The 27,717-nt window shown below is 31.8% G+C and overlaps 1 protein-coding gene across 1 annotated transcript; it reads left to right on the top strand.

Moving 5' to 3' along the window:
- LOC134706955 (sodium/mannose cotransporter SLC5A10-like) lies at window positions 1-27,469 on the top strand. Its single transcript, XM_063566342.1, has 15 exons — window positions 1-205; window positions 2,063-2,131; window positions 6,267-6,371; window positions 7,426-7,485; window positions 10,052-10,156; window positions 11,160-11,265; window positions 11,981-12,061; window positions 13,092-13,291; window positions 14,017-14,152; window positions 20,568-20,675; window positions 22,750-22,900; window positions 23,456-23,624; window positions 24,297-24,518; window positions 24,958-25,264; window positions 27,167-27,469. The coding sequence occupies exons 1-15, from the start codon at window positions 110-112 to the stop codon at window positions 27,364-27,366; spliced, it is 2,115 nt and encodes a 704-aa protein (XP_063422412.1). The 5' UTR covers window positions 1-109; the 3' UTR covers window positions 27,367-27,469.
- Window positions 27,470-27,717: the final 248 nt, after the last annotated feature.

The following is a 27,717-nucleotide window of genomic DNA, read 5'->3' as shown; positions in this document are numbered from 1 at the left end:
TCAACGCTATAGTGTTTGTATACATGAACACAAGCGTGGCGGATTTTTATTTGTAGTAAAATAAGCAGTGGTTTAACAGTTCGACCTTCATTCTGATTCTGATCTCAATATGGCATCCGACACAGTTGCTGGTACAAAACTTCATGTTGGCGATTTTATCGTCATAGTTGGATATTTTGCATTTGTTCTGTTTATTGGGTTATGGGTAAGTTGTTATATCATGTTTATAGCACACACTTTTCTTTGAAATAGGTGTGGAAAATTCAAAAAGACTTTTAAAAATTGTAGAAAATGTTAAAAAAAATTGCGCATTAAAAAAATGCGTTACAATACAGAGATCGATCGTGGGTGGTGAAGGTAGTATTTCATCTTAGTAATTCTATTTATAGAATTTAGGGAATTTCCACTCTAGGCTACATCAAGGATTCGTTTAGTACTACATCCTTGAAATAACTTAGTGTGACATATTTCATACAATTTGTCCAATGTATTTCATCATTTTGCCATTGTTTAGATACATAATAATGCACAACAAGCCCATGTGGCCAATATGAATCAATATGCATGCCATGTTTCCTAGGCTAATACTTAATAAATGCATCACCTCAGTTACCCCTTAGTGCAAATAAATTATTATGAGTCTTCAAAGGCTGTTTTATTTGTTTAGCTGTGACTTCTTCCTAGTTATTTGAACTAGTTTCTCCTCATTTAATTCTTGCAGATGATGAGTATATATAGTTGGTTGTAGTTCATCATGTATGTGAGTTTAGACCTAGCTGCTATTAAAAACTTTTTAACTTATTCAAGCCATTTTGTAACGGGTAGTTTGAGATGGGAGCTGCAAATGTTGAACATATATGTTCAATGTATATACACCAAGTTTCAAAATGTGGCATGACATGACAACACCAGTGGTACAAAATGTATGACATGAGATATCGACAGCGGCATGACATGACAACAACAATGGTACAACATATATAACATGACTTATCAACAGTGGCATGACAAAATAACAACAGTGGTACAAAATGAATGATCTGACATATCAACAGTGACATGTAAACAACAGTGGTTCAAATTAACAAAATGTATGACATGACATATCAACAGTGGCATGACATGACAACAACAGTGGTATAAAAAGTACGATGTGACATATCAACAGTAGTTCAAATTAACAAAATGTATGACATGACATATCAACAGTGGCATGACATGACAACAACAGTAGTATAAAAAGTACGATGTGACATATCAACAGTGGTTCAAATTAACAAAATGTATGACATGACATATCAACAGTGGCATGACATAACAACACCAGTAGTACAAACATGACATATCAACAATGAAATATGACATAACAACACCAGTAGCGCAAACATGACATATCAACAGTGAAATATGACATAACAACACCAGTAGCGCAAACATGACATATCAACAGTGACATATGACATGACAACACCAGTAGTACAAACATGGCATATCAACAGTGACATATGACATGACAACAACAGTAGTATCAAATGTTTGACATGACATATCAACAGTGGCATAACATGACAACAACAGTGGTACAACATATATGACAAGACATTTTACAGTGGCATGAAGTATAAGAAAGAAACAAAAGAGTTGGACAGTTCACTAATTCATAATGTTGGCCCTATTTTTTTATTCTAAATTTTTTTAATTGTGATAATATTGTGAAAATTTCTTGAAATTATATGTTAATATACCTAATTGTTTCAGTTAGAAAAGATTTTCACCAATTGATTCATTAGGGATGTTTTTGTGATGTCATATACTATATATGAGAATTGTGTTTAAACATGAATTTTAACAATATTTGGCCATATTTGTGACAGTCTTTAGAAAAATTAACTGTGGTGTCCTCCCTTGCTGCAGTATTCTAAGGTTACCATATTCAATACTTTTCAACCAAAATTAAATCTTCGAAGATAATGCATAATAAGCCATTTAGAAATATATTCAGATAAGATTTAAAATTATTTCCTAGTTTCAAATGAGTTGTTGGTTTATTTTACAATTTCAGTCCTCCAGGAAGAACAGAGGCAGTGCAGGTGGCTATTTTTTGGCTGGAAGAAATATGAATTTCATATTGGTAACTATAGTTAAAAAAAAGATATGTCTCGAACAACAGGTCCAACTTCGAAAACATTTCTGTATTTCGGTTTCTTTGTCAACAAGATTCTGCAGTTAAAATGCTTGAATTCCAAAAATAATCCATACCACCTGCCTCTTATTGGAACTAGGTTAAAAATGTAAACCTCAAAAATGGGAAGCACAACAAGAACTATCTTACCTGAATACTTAGAAATATAGGTCTACCAGTTTTGGAGTTATTGCCTCTGAAATATCATTTGCACATTTATGGTTTTTGTTTTTTATTCAATTTTCAATGTACATGTATATGTAAATATAATAGACAACCTTCGAGTTCCATGCATTTCTGTCAAAAACGCTGGTTTTAGTGAAAGTCATTTGTGCATTAAGGGGCGGCGTCACATCCATTCCAATGTTGAGCGAGTGGTTGGAAAACTATAATTCTATATTGTACAAATCATTCGGCAAATTGAATTCTCAAAATTGAAAATCAGCACTGCTTTCATTAGGGAACTGTCATTAAAGTACCTACAGAACAACCACTATTTCTAGTTTATTCTGCACAATGACGATCACTAAGATGCTTGGGGAACATAAATAGTGCAGTGATACAACGACCCCCTCGACCTGGTAAATGACGTCATCAAGGCGCGGTACAATTGACGAGTTTTTACCGGTGATGGATTATCTGGAAAGTGGTCTATTGTATGTTTGTACAGACATATTGAATCTCAAAGTGTGACATTTGGTCAGATAAAATCTTAAAATTGAGATAGTTTTGCATGAAGGGGCAAGCATGAAAGTTTTGTTATCTTTCAAATTTGAACCTTAGTTTACTAATCTGATTAAATTAAAGATGCTGTGTTGACACTTTTATGAACAGGATATGCATTTTAATGAGATTGCAAATTTACTAACAGCTTAAAGAATTTGACAAATAATCAAGTATCCTGTACAAGAATTTGTTGCTATATATAAAGGCAGAAATACATAAATAAATAGTGTAGGATTTAGTTAGTTAAGTGGGACACTGTACATCATAGCAGCAATAGTAACTACCTGTATAAATAGGAAAATGAGAGTCAATCAAATGTGTGTTACACTTTTTTTAAAGATTTTTTTTGGTAATAAGTTTCATGTTTGACCTTCTGTTTTCACCTCATTAAGCATTTCTTTCATAGTTGTTGAGACAGACCTCCTGCACTTTTGAAAATAATGTCAGTCAGTCTGCTAGTCTCATTTTCTGAAAGTTGTGGGTCTGAAATCAAAACATAAAGTGTACACTATCCACCCAGATGAGAAAACTTCTCAATTTTGGTAAGATTATTTGCCATCATGTGAAGTTTATCATTTTATAACAGCATTTTGGTTTGACCATTTTTATGGAAATTATGTGAGTTTGACCTTTGACAAAGTGAGCTTTTCTCATCATTGGGGTCTGCAGTCTGTTGTCCTTCAGTTGTCTCTCATTGTCTGATTTATAACTTTTACAAATTTCATCTCCTCTGAAACTACTGGCCAAGTTAAACCAAACTTGACCACAATCATCAATGGGGTATCTAGTTTAAAATTGTGTTCAATGACTTTACCTGCCAACCAAGATGGCCGACATGGCTAAATATAGAACATATAAATAAAATGCAAGTTTTGTCGTATTATTTTGGAAACCATTATACCAAGAGAAAATCTGACACTGATAGAAATATTCAGTTTGTTGATCTCTACCAAATGTTCATGTACGTCAAAACTGTCATTTGACTTCTTATAGGAGTTTATATTGCCCTTGAATGACGCATTTGACTGATTTTTATTCTTTGTTTTTGCCTTTTATCTTTAAAAAATCTAAAAAGACTGAAAATTAATCCAAGATGATCAGCAAGACAAGCCATTCAAATAGAAAGTCTTCATTGTTGAAAGTGTTAGTCAATTTCTTATAGAGTTGTTGTCCTTTTATAAAGATTTTTACCCATTTTATTGCATTGCCTTATATCATAAATATAATAAGAAAGAAACTTAGATAAACAAAATGATCAGCAAGACACATCTACAATAAAGACAATATGGAGAAAATATTCTAACAACTATAGGTTATTGAGTTAATCACAAACTCAGTCATTGTCTTTAATGATGATTTTCACCATTTTGTTTTTCACAGTGCCTTATATTATGAAAATTATAATAGATAGCTAACCACTTAAAATGATAAAAATAATCAGCAAGGCAAGATCTACAAAAAAGTAAAATTTTGCCAATATATTTAGTAAACTGTAACACTTTACAGGAGTGATTGTCCTTAACTGAGAACTTTTTACCCTGTTTTATATTTTGAGCAGAGCAAAAATTAAAAAAGAGAGAAAGAAAATTAACAGACTTAATAAATGATCAGCAAGATAAGGTCAAAACAGATATTTGTCCTGAATATATCTACAATATTGGAGAGTGTCCTTTGTTAAATATGCCAATAAACCAATGTGAGCAAAACTGGCTCTTTAGAGCTTCTAGTTTGATCTTGCCTGACCCAAAGGGCCAAGTAAGCTTTAGCACTTAACAATTGAGCATTTGTTGTTGTCAGGTAACTTATATAAAAATATTCTCTGAAACTACTGAGACAATTTTAACCAACCAAGGCCACAATCATTTGGGTATGTAGTTTAAAAAAATTGTCTGATGACCCAGACTGTCAACTAGCATGACCCATATGGTAAAAACTAGTACATAGGGGTAATATGCCAGAGAAAACTGACTAGGAAGATTGTTTAGAATATTGAGATAATGTTCTACAGTTTTGAAAATAAATTAGATAAAGAAAAACTTTAAATAGCAAAAATGATCAGCAAGATTTACAAATTATTCAACATTGTTGAAATTGTCAGACTACTCGTTATTTGGAGATATTGAAAGTAAATGACAATTTTTACCATTTTTTTGCCCCTGCCATTTCTATTGTTATAGTTATGGATTCCTGGTCTAATATATTTTTTTTCTTTTTACTAGTAGAAACTCAGTATTAAGGTGCTGCTTTACAAGAATTGTTTCATTTCATTTATGTTTCATTTAATTTGGTTTATTTTCATTAGTTTCATCCTTTTTAAAAATGTAACCTTGAAATTAAAATAACATTGTAAAAATAGGTTAAAGACGTATGCATTACATGAGCATTAGGATAATCATATCACATTCAACATGCAGAACACTACAATAAGTGTTATTCATTTTGTTTATGTTACCATTGATAATTATGTAATGTCATGAATTTGTTTTTTTCCTGTCGTATATCATTATCGTCTTTATCACCAGTATTTAGATCAAGTTATGTGTAACATCAAGAACACCCTAGATAGTACTGTTTTTTATCCTGTTATTCAAGTAGACTATGAGGTTAAGGTCATTATCCGAAGAGATCATTGTCTTAGTTAGAACAACTATATTTTGTGTTGAATCCTACATGTCTGTCTGGCAGGTTTCATTGGACTTTGTCCTCATTTCTCTGGTTCATTGGTCATTCTGTCAGGATACATTTGAATTTGACCTCATTTTTATTGATCATTGATTATTTTAATTATCTTTCATACCTGTGTTAAGAACTTGATTTTGATGCTAAAGACTTTCAACATTATTTTAAACTATATACATGTAATCCCAAAAAACAGTTGAGGAGCCTTTTTGTGCCTTTTGCAGTGGAGCAAGTCCTCCTTGATTATCTTTTTCTTGATAGAGTTCTTATACAAACATCCTACACCAGAAAATGAGGAACATCCAGCGTTCCTGTCTCACATGCATTTGGGACACTTTTTATAGTAATCCAAAATAGAAAGAGACTATAGAACAGTCAAACTAAACCTGTATATAGAGGTCACCCTAAGGATTAAAAAACCTGACCTTATAAGGTAGTAATTTATTTGTTGTCTGTTGGTCTTTTTTTTTTTTTTTAGCCATCATGCATGGTGTTGTCAGTTTATTTTCAACTTGTGACTTTTATTGTCCTTTTGGTATCTTTCACCTCTCTTGAAAAATGCAAATATAATTTATATCAGGACAAGAAGAGGATAACCCGAAAAAAACAGTTTTCCTTACAAGAAATGTGCATGACCTCTGCAGCAGGTTTGATTGTATACTTCTTTTGTGTATTTCAGGTTGGATCATCATTGTTTGCTAGTAATATAGGAAGTATTCACTTTGTTGGCCTGGCAGGATCCGGTGCTGCATCAGGTATCTCTGTTGGACTGTATGAAATAAATGTAAGTACCTGTTTTGGCATGGACTCATATACTTAAAGCATTTTACATTTTTCTCAGACTGTTGTGTCATTCCTGTAAAAATCCATTGGTCAGCCATCATCTGTGATAAGGCACATATTGTCTTACAATACTTTCACCAAATTCATTGGAAAAAAAATTTAGTCTATAGATTTATTGTAAGGTGTGCATGTTCATCTGACAGCCAGAGATCAAATGACCTTGACCTCATTTTCATATTTGATGTGAATATAAGTAGATGTTTGGTATACATTAATGAAACAGCAAACTTACCACTCAAAAAACTGACAAACAGCATTTAAAGGTCAACATTCAATCTTCAACAATAAGCAATTGTGTAAGGTAAATTTCATAAAACAAAAGTTCTAAATCAACAGGCTAGAAAGAAATGATTTTAAGAGACTATCAAATAATTGCATCAAAATTAGATTCTCTAAAAAATTCTTATTGACAAAAATCGAAAGACTGTTTCCACTGACTATTAAGGTTTCTGAAATGAGACAGGCCCAATGTTGAAGAGTTAAAATAGTTTTCTAGCTCTCAAAACTCACCAGGCTGTTTTTATCTCTGGCAAATCAGCTGAATGACAAAAGGTACATATTTACGAATGAATGTACAAAAAAAATTAACAAGAAAAACACCTAACTTTATATTACTAGTATAATAGATCACAAAAACATGAGTACAAATAAAACTTTTTAAAATTGTAAATGTATAATATCATAGAATGCTCAAAGTTAAATACTGAAAGCAAATTGAAAATACTTAAACTGCTGATATGAAACCAAGCTGTCCTACTGCCTTATATTGATGGCTATGTATTTATCATGGTAGATTTCAGGGGCATAGCTTCCGTAAGGAACTTGCCTACACATTATATTTATCTTTACCTCAAATTGACTCTCAGATTTAAAAATAAAAAAGCAAAAACCAACAAAAGGTGAAAGTTGGCTCTAATTTCTGGAATAAAACATTACTAACACACATATTTATCAGATGATTTATTTAATTTAATATGGCAATATTCATCTTTTAGGCCATGTATATTTTGCTGATACTGGGATTCCTGTTTCTGCCAGTATACATTTCTTCAGGGGTAAGAAATATTTTATTCCTTCTATATCGGTTATTTGACAATAGTTTAAGAAGGATGAACCAATATGCATGACAGTGTGAATATATTTGTTTTATTAGATCAATTGGTAAAATTGTGATATTTACTGGCTTTTTATGGCCCCGTAACGAAGTTGTCAGTGCCATATAGTTTTACCCTTTTTTTCTACATGCCTTCAAATATTGGGCTGATTTTTGGTTTGTGAGTTCACCATGATGAGTTACAGATCAAGTTTAAGTTTCGTTCTGCTCTGCTATTTTTTGCTGAAATTACGGGCTTCGGACTTTGATAAATTGTTGAAAATCACAGTTATACAGAGTTTTTTTCTAAATGCCTTCAGATATTGGGCTGATTTTTGGTTTGAGAGGTAACCATGATGAGATACAGGTCAGGTTTAAGTTTGTTCCTCTCTATTAATTTTTGCCAAAATTATTTTTGCCAAAATTATTTTTGCCAAAATTAAGGGTTTACTTCTTTGAAAATTGTTGAAAATCACAGTTATACAGACTTTTTTTCTATAGGCCTCCACATTTTCAGCTAAGTTTTGTTAACAGTTAAACAGACTTTTTTTTTTATAGGCCTCCACATTTTGAGCTGAGTTTTGTTAACAGTTAATTCATAATTATGAACATATCAATATGAGACTACCATCATGTTTGTGTCCACATGTGTTATTGAAATTGCAGATTTGTCAACTTTTTGGGACGGGGCCATTTGTGTCGTTTTGACACATCTAGTTTTAATTATTTTTATGTTTTCATCACAGCAGGGTCATTAAGTGTAACCATTGTTTGTCCGTAATATTACAGTACTAGAGTTTATGCCCCTTTACAAATTGAAAAAAAAACACTGAGTTTTTTGTTTCTGTTCTCTCACTTAAGTTTGCCTCTATTCAATTGTTATGAAACTCATAAAAAATGCTCAGTACCACAATACTCAGATCAAAGGAGATGGTCAAGTAAGACCCCTTTTTGGTTAAAATGTATACTTTTAGTTATTTATTGGACAGTAGAATGCTTCTGCTACACAAATATGTGCTGTTTTTGATAATACCATGTACAATGTACATATATTGAGTACTAGAACCATTAAGTCATGCTAAATTACTGAAATCTTCATAATTCTAGCATTTTGGTTAAATTTTTGACGGTTTCCATGTAAAATGAAAGTGGCCACATTCGTGTTCATCCAAAATATGTAAATGTAAGTTGTATTTGATGATAATACATAACATATATAAAGGTTGAGAATGAACACGGATGCGGCCACTTTCATCTTTGACAAAAACCATCTTAAAAGTGACATTTTTCAGCACATTTTGAAGATTTTTCATATTTGAGCTTGAATCGGAGCGTTTTTAATGACTAAATTAGTTAAAATATTTCACATAAATTAACTGAATCAAATAAAATAGACACTTAAGTGTTTAAAAAGTTGTCAATATTTTTCGTCAGAAGAATCTGAAATTTCAGGCCAAAATCGGTCCTTACCGAACCTACTCCTTTGAATTTGGATGGCTTCACTTTTACCATTCTTGAGTTATGTCCTTTTATAAAGTTGTATGCACGGAGGGCATCATCTGTGTCTCATGGGCACTTTCTCCATTTATTTGTCATTGACACTAAGCAGACCATCTCCAAAAGAAAAGGCAAATGAAAACAATTTATTTCAAATATGTTTCTTGTATGCAAAATATTAGATATTGCATAATTTTCAATGAGAGAATAGTATGTGAATGAAAACAACTATAAGGCACTGTACAGCCTTCAACAATGAACAAAAACAATTTTCAATGAGAGAATAGTATGTGAATGAAAACAACTATAAGGCACTGTACAGCCTTCAACAATGAACAAAAACAATTTTCAATGAGAGAATAGTATGTGAATGAAAACAACTATAAGGCACTGTACAGCCTTCAACAATGAACAAAAACAATTTTCAATGAGAGAATAGTATGTGAATGAAAACAACTATAAGGCACTGTACAGCCTTCAACAATGAACAAAAACAATTTTCAATGAGAGTATAGTATGTGAATGAAAACAACTATAAGGCACTGTACAGCCTTCAACAATGAACAAAAACAATTTTCAATGAGAGAATAGTATGTGAATGAAAATAACTATAAGGCACTGTACAGCCTTCAACAATGAACAAAAACAATTTTCAATTAGAGAATAGTATGTGAATGAAAACAACTATAAGGCACTGTACAGCCTTCAACAATGAACAAAAACAATTTTCAATTAGAGAATAGTATGTGAATGAAAACACTTATAAGGCACTATACAGCCTTCAACCATGAACAAAAATCATACCATTATGATATTTGAAAATTGGTACTTTGGTTCTCATTGTTGAATAACTTAACATAGATTCTCTACTCTCACATAAAAAAAATCAATTGAACTTAAAAATGGAAATATGCTGTAATATTATTTCTTGGTTAAGTTCCTTGTAACAAGTCATACATGTGCTATTTGTTAACACTCACACTAAAACATGAATTACTATGAAATAGCTTTTCAACTATCATGTATTTTAGGTGTTCACAATGCCTGAGTACATGAAGATGAGATTTGGTGGAAAGAGAATTCAGATTTATCTTGCTATCTTGTCATTGTTTGTGTACATCTTCACCAAAATTTCAGTAAGTAGTTTTATCATCTTTAAACACAATCGATTTAGCTCTCACTGACCATTAGAGCAAATCTGAAATAACTGAAGCAAAAATATAGTTTCTAAAAAGGTTGGTAAATAGCCTCTATAAATTTAAAGGATGTTAGTAAAAAGTGGTGACACATATGCTCTATTGAAATGATTCACACAGGCGTTTGTTCACCAAAGGAGTTTAATTTATTAGTACATGTATATACAAGTATAATAGAGAAACTATAGATTGTTAAAATCTATCAACAGGAGAAGACCTACAAATAAGCCACCATGGCTGAAACAGTCAACTCCTAAATAGATTTTTTGCACCCTTTGTGATTGAGGATATTTACCCACTTTTGTGTTTATTGTGCACACTGTAGTAGTTAGTAAGAAACTATAAAGAACAAATTTACCAGCAAGGCAAAATGAACTATTAAGGCAACATGATTGAAATATTGTTAGTTTATTTTTTACATGAGTTATTGCCCTTGAATGGCAATTTTTAACAATTTTTTTGTTTGTTGCTAAAACTATAGAAGATGGAGAGAAAGTGTAAACAAAGAAAATTATCAGCAGAACAAATGCAAGTCAGTCAACATTCTTGAAAATGTTAGATGACTTTTTTTATGAGTTATTTCCCTTGAAGTATGATATTAACACATTTGTTTGCATTTTTGGTTGAAACTATTTCAAATATTCTCATTGCTATGTTTAATATTTGAATAGGTGTGTGATACAGGCACCTTGGAGTCTAATTGTTAGTGGTCTAGATTTATTTGATTTTCTCCATGTATTATTTTATAGACAGACTTGCATGCGTTATCTTTAATTTATATAACTATTTTATAGCCAGAAATTTATGCTACATCAAAAATTGCTTCAATCATTTTAAAAAGTTATTTGTTTACTTGGATTCTATTTATTTTAATTAATCTACTGAAAAATGTGTACGTTTTCCTAGTAAATATCATTTTATTAGCTTTACAATTATTTCATAGGCAGATCTGTATGCTGGGGCTATATTCATTGAACAGTCTCTAAAGTGGGATATATATGCATCTATAACATTGTTGTTAGCTATTGCAGCCATCTTCACTATTGCAGGTAACAGTTCTAAAGTATATTTTCTGTTGATACCTAAAATACAGTATCAATTTTGCTAGGTAAACTAATAATGCAAGAGACAAATCATGAAAGAAAAATTGAAAATACCAATAGATAATATTTAAAAGGTAAATATCTTAGATCATGAAATGTTTGAATAATAATATAAAATAGAAATTTGCTTTCATTTTAATGAAAAAAAGGTGTCAACTAGCACTAAATATTAAATTGAAATCAACATTTTTACTATTGTGGGTACAAAATGTTTTGCTTTTGAGCCATTGAATTTTATCCTTTAGTAAAAAAAAGATAATTTCATTTTTAGATAAAACAGTAGACAGAAAATTAGTCATCTGTTACTTCCTAGGTTGTCTCCCCTTTGCAGAACTAATTACACATAGAACTAAGATGATTGTGAGAATTCTTCCGTTTGGACAAGCAATTGCTTAAAATTGAAGTAAAAGGCAGTCTGCATATTTTCAGTAATAATTTCTGTAAAATAACTCATCACAAATATCAGGATTATTGAAAATTGTACTAGTAACTGACAAGTCTTTTTAAAATAGTAGTAATAGATATGCTAGCTAATGACTGAAAATCATATTACAGTAATTGGTTTATTTATTACAAAAATCAAAAGTATGGTCCCTTTTGGTACAAATGAATTATACAAAAGAAAATGTGAAAATAATAAGATATTTTTTGTAACTTTCAGGTGGTTTAACAGCAGTTATCTGGACAGATTTTGTTCAGGCAATTCTAATGATTGTAGGAGCTATAGCATTGATGATTTTAGGTAAGTATAGTACTGTTGATTCCATTTATTTGCATAGTCTGTTTGTCAGATAAAATTATGCAATTAAGTGGAGTAGTCTAATATCCAAAATGCCAAATTACAGAGTCAAATGACATCGATAGTAAAAATTAGTAAGGAAACCCCAGAAGAAAGATGAACGACCGCAATCATCTTGCAGCATATTGAATGATAATTTATCCTAATAAAAGTTATATGTGTGACGCCATACATGTTATTGTCTTCTTATTCTCTAAATAAAGTTTATAAATACATTTTGTTTTTACGATAGTTCCTTTACCTTGGACACCAAATATTCTTAAAATAAATTTGTTTCTATGAATCATATGTAAAACATACATTATTACACTTTGGTTAGAATAAACTGTTTAACAATATATATAATGCTACAAAGGTTATTTTTTTAAAATTACATCTGTAATAAAGTACCTTTTATTTTGAAATGCAGTATTTACCGCTTGCATATACTGTATATTGATGTTACACTGTAGTTTGTATATGCAAAGCAGTAAAGGGAAAAGGGACCCATAATGGGTTAATTGCTTGTCATGAGTGTTGAATGTGAAAAATATAATAGTTAGATTCAAAAGTTCTACACCAAAATTACTCCAAAAAAATATGTTTGACATGTAAAATTCTTCATTCATATATGAATGCTCAGTAATTTACAACATATATGCAAATCACCCCAAGCCGCATTACTAGTGTCACATCAGATGGTCTTTAGAATTAGCAAGAGTCCTTGCTTTCACCCAAATGTTATCTCATGCATAATGAGATAATAATCTCCACCAGTGTACAGTTGACATAGAAGTTAACTACTATAGGTCATTGTACAGCCTTCAACCAAAGCAAAGCAAAACCAATACAGCATAGTAAGCTTAGTAAAAGGCCAGTAAATAACTTATGTAAAACAGTTCAAACGAAAAAAACTAACAGCCTGATTGAAGTACATGTACAACACAATAAATAAAAATTTAACTTAATATTTGATTTGTATTTTATATTACAGCCTTTGCCAAAGTTGGTGGATTCAGTGGAATGGTGGAAAAATATCCCAATGCCATTGCTAATCAGACCATACCAAACACAACATGTGGATATCCTAGGAAGGACTATATGAACTTATGGAGAGACAATGATGCAGACATACCCTGGGCTGGAGTTATAGGACTGTCAATTAACTCTATATGGTATTGGTGTTCAGATCAGGTATTTACCTTCTACAGATAGGTTTATTTTGTATTTATATGGTGTACTAAGACAATTGGGGTATTTTTAAACCATTGCCCTGAATATATTTTATGTCAGTGAATACGTAGAAAATATAATTGCTGTTGAAATATCTTATGGCAACAGTTATGATTTACACTATTTCTATGCAATTGCAAGTCATTTGAACCATGTATAACCTTGGAAAGGGTATATGTTTTAGTTTGTAAATTCCACATGTGAGATAGCTTAATTGAAACATATTTGATTTTAGAGCCAAAAATTGCTCCTTTATTTTTGTAATGTTTGACAACACATGAATATAATATATGAGCTCTGCCTAGCATTTCTTTTGTATTTCTGTTATATACCAATTGAATATTTATTTAAGACATTATATATACTAGAAGATGCCCATGACATTGTGGTATAGTTAGGCAAGTGATGAAACAATAAGTTTTAAATTTCTAGGGCAGTATGTCGACTCAGCATGAGTGAAAGGGTATAAGACACAAATTGATAACATTCTCTGAATTTGGATATTTTATCAAATTTTTCTGTGGAAAAAAGATTGTTTCAATGAAAATTGCAGGAAGTACAAAACATGACTTTTCTGTCTCATATCACAAATATTTCGAACTTTGTATGGTTTCAGAGAAGTTGCAGCTCAATGAAATTGATCTTTCTTTAGTAGTATAATGACTTTAATTTTGATATGATTACAGGTGATTGTTCAGCGAACATTAGCAGCAAAGAACTTTGATCATGCCAAAGGAGGAACACTATTTTGTGGTTATCTGAAGATCCTACCCCTTTTCCTGCTCATTTTCCCAGGAATGATTGCCAGAATTCTATATCCAGGTGAGTATGATAATAAAGGGAATGTGTAGAGTACAGATTACTGATTATACTAGCACATTCAGTGGCGGATCCAGAACTTTTCCTAAGGGAGGGCCCGCTGACTGACCAAAGTATAATCAGTAATCTGTCTTCACCAATTCAGAGGAATTGTAGGATTGATAATTGATGTTATCAGTAATAAAAGTAAATTCAAGTAATCATTAATCTCGAAAAATGATAATCAGTTTTTACGATGGTAGACAATTGAAATGTTTTTTGCTGATCAGATGGTTGTTTTCAATGATTTCTTACAATGATCAGTTAATGTGCTAAAAATAATAAGACAAACTTATAAATTAGTAATTGTGTTGCTTTTTTCATTTTTTTTTGCTTTTTTTGCACTTCTTTGCTCCCTCTGTAATTATTCTGTAAATGATATTACTCCTGCTATCCCCAAAGATTCTGTTTGTTTCTAAGCAGATATAGTGCAAGACTTTCAAAATATTTCTGTCTCTATGTTGTCTGAAATATATTCTAATATATACATAGAAAAGCTATTCACAGTGACATATAATTACATAGAAATAGGTTTCACACAATGACATAAACATAGAAATGTGTTATCTCCCTTATCAGAGATATTTATTCTGGTTTATTGGATAAACATTTCATGATACAAACTTGAAAATAATCAGCTCTAAATAGAAAATTATTTCTTGGCTCCTGCTTAAATTGAGAACTAAAATTTGCTAAACCATTGTACATATGTATTTCTTTTATAATTGAATACATATTTATGTAAAACCACCATAATTAAGTTGATGATTTAGTATGATTTAACTATTCAAAATATTTTCAAGTTCAGCAGGATACATTTTAGACAAGCCTAAAATGTTAATACAATCCCTGAGAATAGACACAGAGTGTGCCTTTTTGCATGCTTTACTTGTGTATAAATTCTTGATTTTTAGTTGTTTCATGTTACATAGAAATGAATAGCACCAGTATATGATTTAAAATGATGAAAATAGTCGTCCATGATAACCAGCCAGACATCAAAGAAAACAAGAAAGCAGTCCAAAGAGCATGATTTGGTAAAATAAATACAGCAGAAAGGTTTTAAAGAATTTTGAGTAGAATTGCACATTTGCTTTAGAAAAGCAGTAAAGCTGTTAGTGACATGTGCTTTCAATAGATAGTCAGGTTTTAGCTTTTATTTCAGTTATAAATGTTATTGGAAGTTAAGCAATGTATACAAGTTCCTGCCTATCTTTTGATTGCAGATATCAATCTAAATTACTTTAAGCTTGAGCAAACATTTATACAAACAAAGCAAGAAAGTCAACCTAACACCTTTAACTTGCTAGTATTAGAATAACAGCTTTAACAAATTGAACATTTAAAACAATATCCCTATATTTACTGAGGGTGGTAAAAGGGGGGGGATGCTTGCACGAAAAAATGTGAAATAGGACATAATTTCACGTTAAATGTGAAATAATTTCTGTAATGAATGTTGCACAAAATATAAATACTTTTATGTGAACCTTTTGTGACTGAGTCACTGTCTTCTTGTATATATTTACTCTTTGTTCTACTTGATATTCCCGATTTAGTATACACATTTATGATATAATAGGTTTACGGCTTTTAAAAAGTAGTTTTTGATGATCCCTGCCAAGTGTTTGAATTTTATTTGAAAAATACAGAGCACGCAAAATAAGACTTTGAAAATCATGATGCACGTAAAATTAAATAAGCAGAACATGTTGAACGAGGCACCCGTCTTGTACGACTGAACGTCAAAAAAAAAGTAAAAACATGTTGAACGTGAAATAAAAAGCGGCGATCATGTTGCTAAAAAATAACCCTTTACCACCCTCTTTACTATATTATGATTAATATTAAATTATACATTGCAGTATCATATCAGAATGCTTTTGAAATCTTTCTTTCATTTAAAATCTTTCTTTTGTTTAATCATTTTTAAAGATGTTTATTCTTAAATGAAAAGTGGTCCAGAGAGTTAAAAGTTTTTTCAGTTTTATTTGAATTTGCTCAGAGTAGTTTCTCTTCAAGGATTGGTAAAAAGATTTGCATGTTTGAATGATAGAAAGCAATTAGCCGTTAAACAAAAACGAAAAACAAATTAGATCAAACTGTGTAGTGTATAGATTCATATGATTGGGTCAATCATTACAAAGTTAACTAAAGAAATAAAACTTTTGACATTTTGCTAGAAAGTAATGGTGGGGTGACCTTGGGAGCACCCTCTGCATCAACATTGAGGTAGGGGGGGGGGGGGGGAGGGGGGGCAAGCATTTTTTCTTTCTTTAGATAACCTATCTTGGCTAAGAAAGTTTAACAAGTCTGCAATTCTTGGTTTGGTATCTTAACTGCTTACAGAACTGCTACACTGCATGCTTTAATGTTATCATATTCTTGAGCATGAGCATGTTTTATGTTAATATATTGTGTTTTTCCATTCATATTAATTTATTTGTATTTCAATTGAGATAAAAAAAACTTTATAATTAAACAAATGAATCATGATCATGCTGATTGTTCAAGCTCTTTTCTTGAATGAGTTACTGCAAATATAAGGCTCTTGTATGGTAACTTTTATTCAGTATTTGATTGGAGGAAAATCTATTACTGTGGATTCATTTATTTTCGTGGATACCAATTTTCGTGGTTTCAGAAAAATCTTGCATGTTCGTGGATATTTAATTTCGTGGTATTGCCGAGTATGTATATAAACCTATAATAAAAGTTGGTATTCGTTGAACATTTTTTTTGTAATATATATTTTATTATTTTCATATCATTTTCAAATCTCATCTACAAATAAAGATGTACAAACAAATTATTCTGCTATAAATCCTAAAAATATGGTTAACCATACTTGTTATAAATTATAAAATACATTGTACAAAGTCAAATAACAGAATACAGAATACATCTGCATTGAGCTCTATTTCTTAATAATATTATTAATGTTTGACCAATTTTCTTTTATTCTTTTTGCTTTATTGGTAGAGCACAAATTCATAGAGACCATGTCAACCCTATAATAATAGTTAAGCCATTCAATTGCTTCAGCAACAGATGGGACTGTAAATCTAACTCTACATAAATAAACATATCTCTTCAATATCAGAATACATGTATTAAGAATATCTTTAAATAGGTGATAATTAACACCCAAGATTATACTTGATAAGGTTGGGAGAAAGCTTACATTACATACATCTTCTAACTTTTGAAAAAAATTAAGCCAGAATGTTCGAACGTATCTACATTCAAAAAAGAGGTGTATGTATGTTTCTTTAGTTTCTGTACAAAAAGTGCACAGTTCTGTTTCACTATATTTACACTTCATAAGTAAAATATTTGTTCCTAGAATTCTATGGAGTAATCTGTATTGAAATGCCCTTAATGTGGGATCTTCAGTTATAAGTAAAGGAAGACTAAAAAAATAATTCCATTCTTCGGCCACAATATCTATTCCCAATTTTATTTTCCATTTCTCTTGTATGCGTGATGGGGTTTCCTTTATTTTATCTAGAAAATTTTTATACAAATGTTTTGATACTGTATTAACTGTTTTTATGGCGGTAACAATTTTGTGACTGACAGTATTTAGTTTGAGAAATACTTGTGAATGAATAATATTCTTCCATTCCTTTGGAAGAGCCAAGATTAGTCCATAGAACTCTAAGAAAGTTGTTTTTATATTATAATTTCTAATAAATTCATCATAATTGTAAAATTCGCCATTTTCCTTAATGAGATCATTTATGAAAAATACATTCTTCTGTATCCACCTTTTATAAAAAGCTGTTTTTCCATCAATCATAATATTTTCATTTAAAAACAATGGTTGAGACAATATATCACTTGGGGCTGTGGTCAGAGGTTCACACAGTGAGGCATATGATGAAATTATATTTTGCCAAAAAGGGTTAAATTCTTTTTTAATTTCATTGAGTGCTGATTTTGATAAATGCCACATATTTTCTCCACCATTCATTTCAAGGTGATCTGCCAATAGAACTTTCCATGAGGAATAATTTTTGGGGTCTAAAACTTTTTTAACCCATGATAACTTAAGTGATTTTATAAATGATTCAATATGTGGCATTTTTACACCACCATCCTCGTAATTTGAGATAAGTATATTTCTTTTAATTTTGTCCCCTTTACCATCCCACACAAATCTGTATAGCATAGCTTGTAACTGCTTTAATATATCTGGGGATGGATCTGGTAAAACAGTAAAACATTGAATTAGAATTGGTAGGGCGAGAGTTTTCACAACTACAATTTTCCCATATATAGTTATATTTCTGAATGACCAATCACTTAAAAGATTTTTGACTTTTTGAATTTTTTCTAAATAATTATCAACACATATATCAACTTTTGACAAACAATATTGAATGCCTAGGAGTTTGAAAGTTCCTGAATGGTTCCATATTATTGTTTTATTTGTGTTTAGCTCCTCACCACAGCCCCTTTTTGCCCCAATCCATATAACTTGGGTTTTTTCAAAATTAGCCTTCAAACCAGAGCATGAGTAAAACAAGTCTATCTTATTTAGAGCACTGTTGAGAGATTCTTCACTATCATCCAGGATCAAAGTTGAATCATCAGCATACTGACTGAGTAAAAATTCAGAATTTTTAATCTTTATACCATTAATGTTGTTGTCATATTTTATTGATGCACTAAGCAGTTCCAAACATAAAATAAAAAGATAGGGAGACAGTGGATCCCCTTGTCGTACCCCCTCTCTATTACAAAAAAATCAGATAGATAGCCATTATTTTGAATGCAACTTTTTGAATTGTAGTAAAGAGTTGTGAACCATTTCACTATTGTGTCACCAAAACCTAGAAATTTTAAGGTTTCACATATAAAGTTCCACTCAAGAGAGTCGAAAGCTTTTTCAAAGTCCAACAAAACAAGCAAGCCAGGAATATCTTCCTCGTCTACTTTTTTCAAGAGGTCATATATAAGTCTTGTACACTCACCAATATATCTGCCTTTCATAAAGCCAGTTTGAGTTTCACTAAACAGGTGATCTAGGACTTTTTTAATTTTATTTGCAATACATGTTGATACTATTATATAGTCTACGTTCGTTGAACATTTAATTTGGTGGTTCTGCTGTACCCACGAAATCCTTGAAAATTGGTATCCAACGATTAAAAATGAATCCACAGTATGCACAATTAATCAAGTAATATCTGTGTGTCTTTGAATTATATGAATTATGAAGTAATGCATATATTTATTTTTTTGCTATGTCTGTGAATCAAACTACAGTATACAGCAAAAAAATATTCATTAGTTGAAACTTGAAATTTACTTCCATTTGGTCATACAAATTTATATTCATCTTTTCTGTATCTTTTTTTGAAAATCATCAAGCAACTAGTGGCAACTTCTTGAAAAGGGTAGAAATATATAAATAATTGTTAAAGAGGCTATAATACAAATTTCTAATGTGACGTGCTTCTTTAGCTTTGTAAACAACACTGTGATAAAATTCTCGATAAAATATACTTAGCGCAGACTCAGTGATATACATAATAATGGCTGTTACAATATACTTCCCATGTAAATCTACTTGTATTGGAACCTATTTGCAGACCCATATGCCAATTTTTTTGTTTTAAAAAGTACAATTAAAAAAAGACAAAATAACTTTTATTCTTAATCGTATGCATAATAAAAAGAAGTAATGCACAAGAGCTTGGAGAAATCAACAAAATAAAAATAAAATAAAATTCTGCAAAAGTCTATTAATCTTTTTGGCGCATTTAAGTCATTTCAAAACATGACGTCATACAAAGGAAACCGCTAAAGTTGAAAGTTTTCTGTTACCTGAACCATCAAAATTCATATGATAATGTATTAAAACTGATTTTTTAGGTAGGTTTGTTTTATTTTCTATTCTATTGCATTATTCGCATATTTACTCATTTCAGCAAGTCAACATGGCGGCTCCTTAGTTACAAAATGTCAACTTTGGATTTGATTGAAGCTTACGAGAAAAACATGTAAATTAAAAATGGCAAATGTTGGGTTTTAGAATTTTAAGAATTAAAAAGTTTTTTCTGGCAGTTATTCACGAAATAACCTTCGCAAGCTACATATTTATAAAGATATTTTCGCTAAAGCTCAGGATAAAATTCAAATATCATGGCCCAGGCCATGTGTAAATGTCCAACAATCTATGAGTTCCATGAATTATTTGTTAAACAATAGATGATTTTTTCTTTATTATAATCAATTGTACAAAAGTTTGTAGAAATAAATTCCAATAAAAGTTTGGGGCTGTGGTATTTTGGAAGCAGACACAAAAATGGAATTTATGCTGATTGTAATTCCAACATATACATTAAAAAATGTGTAAAATATTTTGTAGATACTGTAGGATGTGCCACACCTGAGACTTGTATGGAAGTTTGTGGTAGTAGGTCAGGATGTAGCAATATTGCCTATCCTTCACTAGTCATAGATTTGATGCCACCAGGTAAGTCATTGCCATAACTGTAAGGAGACTTGTGGCAGTAGGTCAGGATGTAGTAATATTGCCTATCCTTCACAAGTCATAGATTTGATGCCACCAGGTAAGTCATTGCCATAACTGTAAGGAGGCTTGTGGCAGTAGGTCAGGATGTAGTAATATTGCCTATCCTTCACTAGTCATAGATTTGATGCCACCAGGTAAGTCATTGCCATAACTGTAAGGATACTTGTGGCAGTAGATCAGGATGAATTAATATTGCCTATCCTTCACTAGTCATATATTTGATGCCAACAGGTAAGTCATTGCCATAACTGTAAGGAGACTTGTGGCAGTAGGTCAGGATGTAGTAATATTGCCTATCCTTCACTAGTCATAGATCTGATGCCACCAGGTAAGTCATTGCCATAACTGTAAGGAGACTTGTGGCAGAAGGTCAGGATGAAGTAATATTGCCTATCCTTCACTAGTCATAGATTTGATGCCACCAGGTAAGTCATTGCCATAACTGTAAGGAGACTTGTGGCAGTAGGTCAGGATGAAGTAATATTGCCTATCATTCACTAGTCATAGATTTGATGCCACCAGGTAAGTCATTTCCATAACTGTAAGGAGACTTGTGGCAGTAGGTCAGGATGAAGTAATATTGCCTATCATTCACTAGTCATAGATTTGATGCCACCAGGTAAGTCATTTCCATAACTGTAAGGAGACTTGTGGCAGTAGGTCAGGATGTAGTAATATTGCCTATCCTTCACTAGTCATAGATTTGATGCCACCAGGTAAGTCATTGCCATAACTGTAAGGATACTTGTGGCAGTAGGTCAGGATGAACTAATATTGCCTATCCTTCACTAGTCATAGATTTGATGCCACCAGGTAAGTTATTGCCATATCTGTAAGGAGACTTGTGGCAGTAGGTCAGGATGAATTAATATTGCCTATCCTTCACTAGTCATAGATTTTATGCCACCAGGTAAGTCATTGCCATAACTGTAAGGAGACTTGTGGCAGTAGGTCAGGATGAATTAATATTGCCTATCCTTCACTAATCATATATATGATGCCACCAGGTAATTCATTGCCATAACTGTAAGGAGACTTGTGGCAGTAGGTCAGGATGAAGTAATATTGCATATCCTTCACTAGTCATAGATTTGATGCCACCAGGTAAGTCATTGCCATAACTGTAAGGAGACTTGTGGCAGTAGGTCAGGATGTAGTAATATTGCCTATCCTTCACTAGTCATAGATTTGATGCCACCAGGTAAGTCATTGCCATAACTGTAAGGATACTTGTGGTAGTAGGTCAGGATTTAGTAATATTGCCTATCCTTCACAAGTCATAGATTTGATGCCACCAGGTAAGTCATTGCCATAACTGTAAGGAGACTTGTGGCAGTAGGTCAATGTAGTAATATTGCCTATCCTTCACTAGTCATAGATTTGATGCCACCAGGTAAGTCATTGCCATAACTGTAAGGAGACTTGTGGCAGTAGGTAAGGATGTAGTAATATTGCCTATCCTTCACTAGTCATAGATTTGATGCCACCAGGTAAGTCATTGCCATAACTGTGAGGAGACTTGTGGCAGTAGGTCAGGATGAAGTAATATTGCATAATCTTTACTAGTCATTGATTTAATGTCACCTGGTAAGTCATTGCAATAACTGTAAGGAGGTTTGTGTTAGTAGATCAAGATGTAGTAATATTGCCTTTCAATTCCTAGTCATTGATTCGTTGCCACCCGGTTAGTCATTGCAATAACTGTAAGGAGGTTTGTGGTAATAGGTCATGGTGTAGTTATATAGCCTATCCTGCATTTATCAGTGTTTTGATGCCACGAGGTAAGTCATTGATTTAATTATAGGGAGGCTTGTGGCCTAGGGGTGCTAGGTAGTCCATACTGAAATATCATAGAAAGTCAAATTTACCTTAGACATGGCTAAGTTTTCATTGTACACTAGTACTACTTATCAATTTTCCAGAATTCAAAATTATTCGAGATGTTGATGATTTATTGTTGATAGTTAACCTGATATTTTCTGTTTGTACTTCATATATAACTTATTCCTTTAAGGTGCAAGAGGCTTGATGCTTGCTGTAATGTTAGCTGCCCTGATGTCCTCTCTTACTTCTATATTTAACAGTAGTTGTACTATCTTTGCTATGGATATCTGGTTACACATTAGGAAGAAGGCATCAGAGTTAGAGATCATGATTATCGGCAGGTAGATTGTAAAAATAATTGTCACTAAAATGATTTACAGTTTTAAAATCTAGAACAGACCCTGAAAAATAGTCTTTACAAAGTTGCATGTGCTTGTCTACTTATATTTATGTTTAAGCTGATCATTTGACCATTAGCAGTCTTTGGAAATCATTGTCTAGTCTAAAACGCCACAAAATGATGACACATTCTCATGAGTTCCTGCAGTGTAAATTATTTTGTAATTTGGAAAAATGTTAGGTGGGTCTTATTGGGGTCTAAGCGTGATGTGTGTAAGTGTGACATGTGAAAGTCAAATTATTGTGCCAGGAAACAAAGTCTAGTGGGGCATGGGAAATTACAAAAAAAATGAGAATTGCTTACGTACATAGTGTATACATGAATCTGACAAAACAGTAAGTGGGATCCTTGATCAGAATCCCCCGATGAGACCCCCTGTTAGGCATCGCAACAAAAGCTGGCAAAATAGATAAGATATTATACATTTTTTAATTATCAGTTTTTCTGGAATGATTATTATCTACTGATATTCTAAGCAAAAAGATTTTTTTTTCAGGATATTTGTTGTTGTTTTAGTTGTAATCAGTATAGTCTGGATCCCTGTTTTAAGAGCATCAGAAGGAAGTGAATTGTTTGTGTACATACAAGAAGTATCCAGTTTTATGCAGCCTCCAATATGCTGTGTGTATCTCCTGTCCATTTTATGGGAAAGATTGAATGAATTGGTAATTACTGGTAGAAAACTTTGTTTTAAAGATTTTAATGCAATGTTTGTTTTATTGAGTTTTCTCCACTTTTATTTAATATTCCTAGTCAACCTCTCAAAATGAAAAAGCAGCTCATCATAACTACAACCTTTTTTCTGATGAAATTTTAGTAATATTATCGCTGTGACAGACTTAGGTAGGCTGTTTTTAACAGTAGTAAAGTGGTGTCAACAATATATTTAGTTGCGAAGGTCATTACATGAATACTGTAAATTCAGAAATTAATGCGAGGTTTTTATTATTGCGAAAAATGCGACTGAGTTGTAAACGCAATAATTTAAACTCGCATTTTGAAATAATTTATATGAATTTAACAGGATTTTTCTCAAAATCGTAAAAATTAAAATGGCATTTAAGTCTTAAATGACAAAATCGCAATAATAAATGCACGCAATAATTTCTGAATTTACAGTAGCTGGTTATTTAATGACCATTGGTAAACCACCAACCAAGTAACTTATCATTAACTGAACATTTGTATGACATCTTCTATTGAAATAACTTATTTCAAAGACTAAGATTTAACACGTGAAGTAAGAAAGATATAAACTAAATTTATATAAAAAACACTTAGCAAATTGATAGAAAAATGATTTCTGCAACTGATTCAATGTATTTTTGTTCTTTTAGGGAGCATTCTCTGGTTTGGTGTTAGGTATGGTAGTTGGATTGATCCGGTTTATTGTGGAATATTCCTACACTGTACCTGATTGTGGTGATCCAGGTCCAGATCCTCGACCAGCCATTGTATCAAAGTTTCACTACTTGTATTTCTCCATCTTTGTTTTTTGCCTGACAGGCATTACAGCTATTGTTATTAGTTTGTTGACAAAACCTATTGACAAACGATGTGTAAGTAGCAATAATGAAGAAACAAAAGTCATCTGATAGTATTCTTAAACTCTATGAAGCATGCTTTCAATTACTCTTAATTTTAAAACTGACACTTGCTTTTGTAAATCTATAGAAATATCAATACATAGAGATATAAGATGATGAGGTATGAGTACCAATGAGACAACTCTCCATCCAAGTCACAATTTCTAAAAGTAAACCATCATTGGTCAAAGTACAGTCTTCAACCTAGAGCCTTGGCTCACACAAAACAACTAGCTATATTAAATTTTATCTTTGATATGTTAACTTTTAGTATTGTTTTCATATATTGAAAAAAAAAAAAAAATTGGAAAAGGGAATTGACTTATAATGGAATAAAAATAATTTAATCAAAGTGTTTTTAGTCATTTGTCAGTGTTTATTTCTCTTTTTCTCTTATATCCTATATTTTCAGCTAGAACGTTTGACCTGGAAGACACGACACAGTAAACGACCTAGACTTGACATTGATAAGGTAATGAATGATGCATCAACACCAGAACTAGTATCCTATGTTGAAAATGATCATAATGGTACTGCTGAAAAGGAAAAGACCGAAATGGATGTTTTTAGAGAGAAAGAAGCTACAGGAAAGGAGGGAACAAAAGAGGAGATAATTGATAACAGTAGTATTGATATGAAAGAAAAAGAGGCATTGAATGAACAACATGATGTCAATACAGTGGTGTTAGAGGATAAACATAATGAAGTCGCATACAATGGTAAATATAGATATATTGCTGTTAATTTTAATATAGATAAAATTAATTACCATTTGAAACAGAAGACCTCCACTTAAGAAGATATTTCATAAGGACCTTTTCATGTTTATTGAGTCCATTTTTGTTGAGCCTGCAACTTTTGTTTCAGAAAGCTCAACATAGGGATAGTGATCCGGCAGTGGCAGTGGTGTTAGCTAATTTCTTAAAAGCTTTATATTTTAGAAGATGGATAGGTCTAAAATGATGCTTCATACTTTGTATATGGATGTCTCATGTTACGAAGTTTCCGTCAGTCACATGCCCAATGTCCTTGACCTCATTTTCATGGTTCAGTGACTACTTAAAAAAAAGATTAAGATTTTTTGTAATCTTAAATTCTCTCTTATTATAAGTAATAAGATAACTATATTTGGTATGTGCATACCTTGTAAGGTCCTCATGCCAGTCAGACAGTTTTCACTTGACCTCAACCTCATTTCATCGATCAGTGAACAAGGTTAAGTTTTGGTGGTCAAGTCCATATATCAGATACTATAAGCAATAGGTCATGTTTATTTGATGTATGGAAGGACTGTAAGGTGTATATGTTCAACTGGCAGGTGTCACCTGACCTTGACCTCATTGTCATGGTTCAGTGGTTATAGTTAAATTTTTGTGCTTTGGTCTGTTTTTCTTATACTGTATGCAAAATGTCTACTATATATGGTGTATGGAATGATTGTAAGGTATACATGTCTAGCTGACAGGTGTCATCTCAGTGGTCAAAGTTAAATTTTTGAGTTTTGGTCTTTTTTCTAATACTATATGCAATAGGTCAACTATATTTGGTGCATGGAAATATTTTTTGATATAATATATAGCGTTTTTTTTTAGCGGGTGTAAAATTAAGCGATTTTCATTCAATAACTTAAAGGCATATTTTGGCGGTTATTATTTGGTGAATTCAAAACCTGTATCAATACCTTTGCATGTACACTTTTAAATTGGCAGAATTTATTTCGGCGATTTTGTTCTATCCACGAATAGCGAAAAATTAAAACCCCGCAAAAAATTTAAACCCCGCTATAGGGTATATGTCAGTGGGGCAGGTTTTATTTGACCTTGATCTCATTTTCATGGTTCATTGCTCAGCATTTAGCATTAATTATATTTGTTGTATGGAAGAATTGTTAGCTGTGCATGCTTGCCTGGCATAGTTCATCTGACCATGACCTCACTTTCATGGTTCATTGCTCAATGTTTAGTTTTCTTAGTTAATGTTAAGTTTATGTGATAGTTGTAATAAAGTTTTATATTTAGGACTATCAACATAATATCAATGATTAGTGACGAAGGTGAGACATTTCAGCGTGTTCACTCTTGTGGTAATTTAAATATTGAAATAAGAATTTTTGTTTACTGTACTTGGCTGAAGGCCATGTCGGCTTTTGCTATCAGTTGGAATGTCTTCCCCAACATCTGTGTTAACCTTCCAGTTTTGATTTCTTTTCTTGTGCATCAATGAACTTAATTTGGCAGAGATGTACCACACAAGGTCTTTCTTTAGTTTTCCTATTTTGTTATTAATTGGTTCACAAACACGGCTGTCATGGTCTTTCATAATTTCTGATTAACTAAATTTTAGGGAACTTTGTCTCAAAAGCAGGTGAACACAATAAAGGCATATGGATACCAAATATGACATAACTGATACTGTGAAGGTTATTAACTTGCAATATGTTTCTTGAGTGCTGATGAGAAGTTCAAAATGGCTGCTTCCAGAAATGATTCAGTAGCTCAAAGGGTAGCAGATCATGTTGCTCAAATGGTACCTATCATGCTACTCATGCCAATAAGTACTATCTTGCTAAATTTAAATGTACTACATGATATAAATTGATTTTGTATTTAATGTTTTTCCAGAACCTATCAGTGTATTCAAGAGAATAGCATATTGGTTATGTGGGATGGATGAAAGCAGCAGAAGATCTTTAGCTAGTCATGGTGTTGTGCGAGAAGATATGGTATCAATTAAAGAAAACAGGAAGTGGAAGATTACATCTAATGTTTTAGCTGTGTTATTAATGGGTGTGGTTGTCTTTCATTTTATATACTTTGCTTGAATGTGCCATAAGTATTAACAAACATTTTAGTTATGATTTTATATTATAATGTTTAAATCTCTGGTAGTCTTGATTCCATATTATAATGATTAAATCTATAGTAGTCTTGATTCCATATTATAATGATTAAATCTGTGGTAGTCTTGATTCCATAGTAAATGTATAATTATTAAATCTATAGTAGTCTTGATTCCATATTTTAATGATTAAATCTATGGTAGTCTTGATTCCATAGTATAATTATTAAATCTATGGTAGTCTTGATTCCATATTATAATGATTAAATCTATAGTAGTCTTGATTCTATATTATAATGATTAATTCTATGGTAGTCTTGGTTCCATATTATAA

This window comes from Mytilus trossulus, chromosome 2 (genome assembly GCF_036588685.1).
Source record: "Mytilus trossulus isolate FHL-02 chromosome 2, PNRI_Mtr1.1.1.hap1, whole genome shotgun sequence".
Classification (NCBI taxonomy): Eukaryota; Metazoa; Mollusca; class Bivalvia; order Mytilida; family Mytilidae; genus Mytilus; species Mytilus trossulus.
Note: the sequence above shows the minus strand (reverse complement) of the source record. Positions and strands in the feature narration are given on the sequence as shown.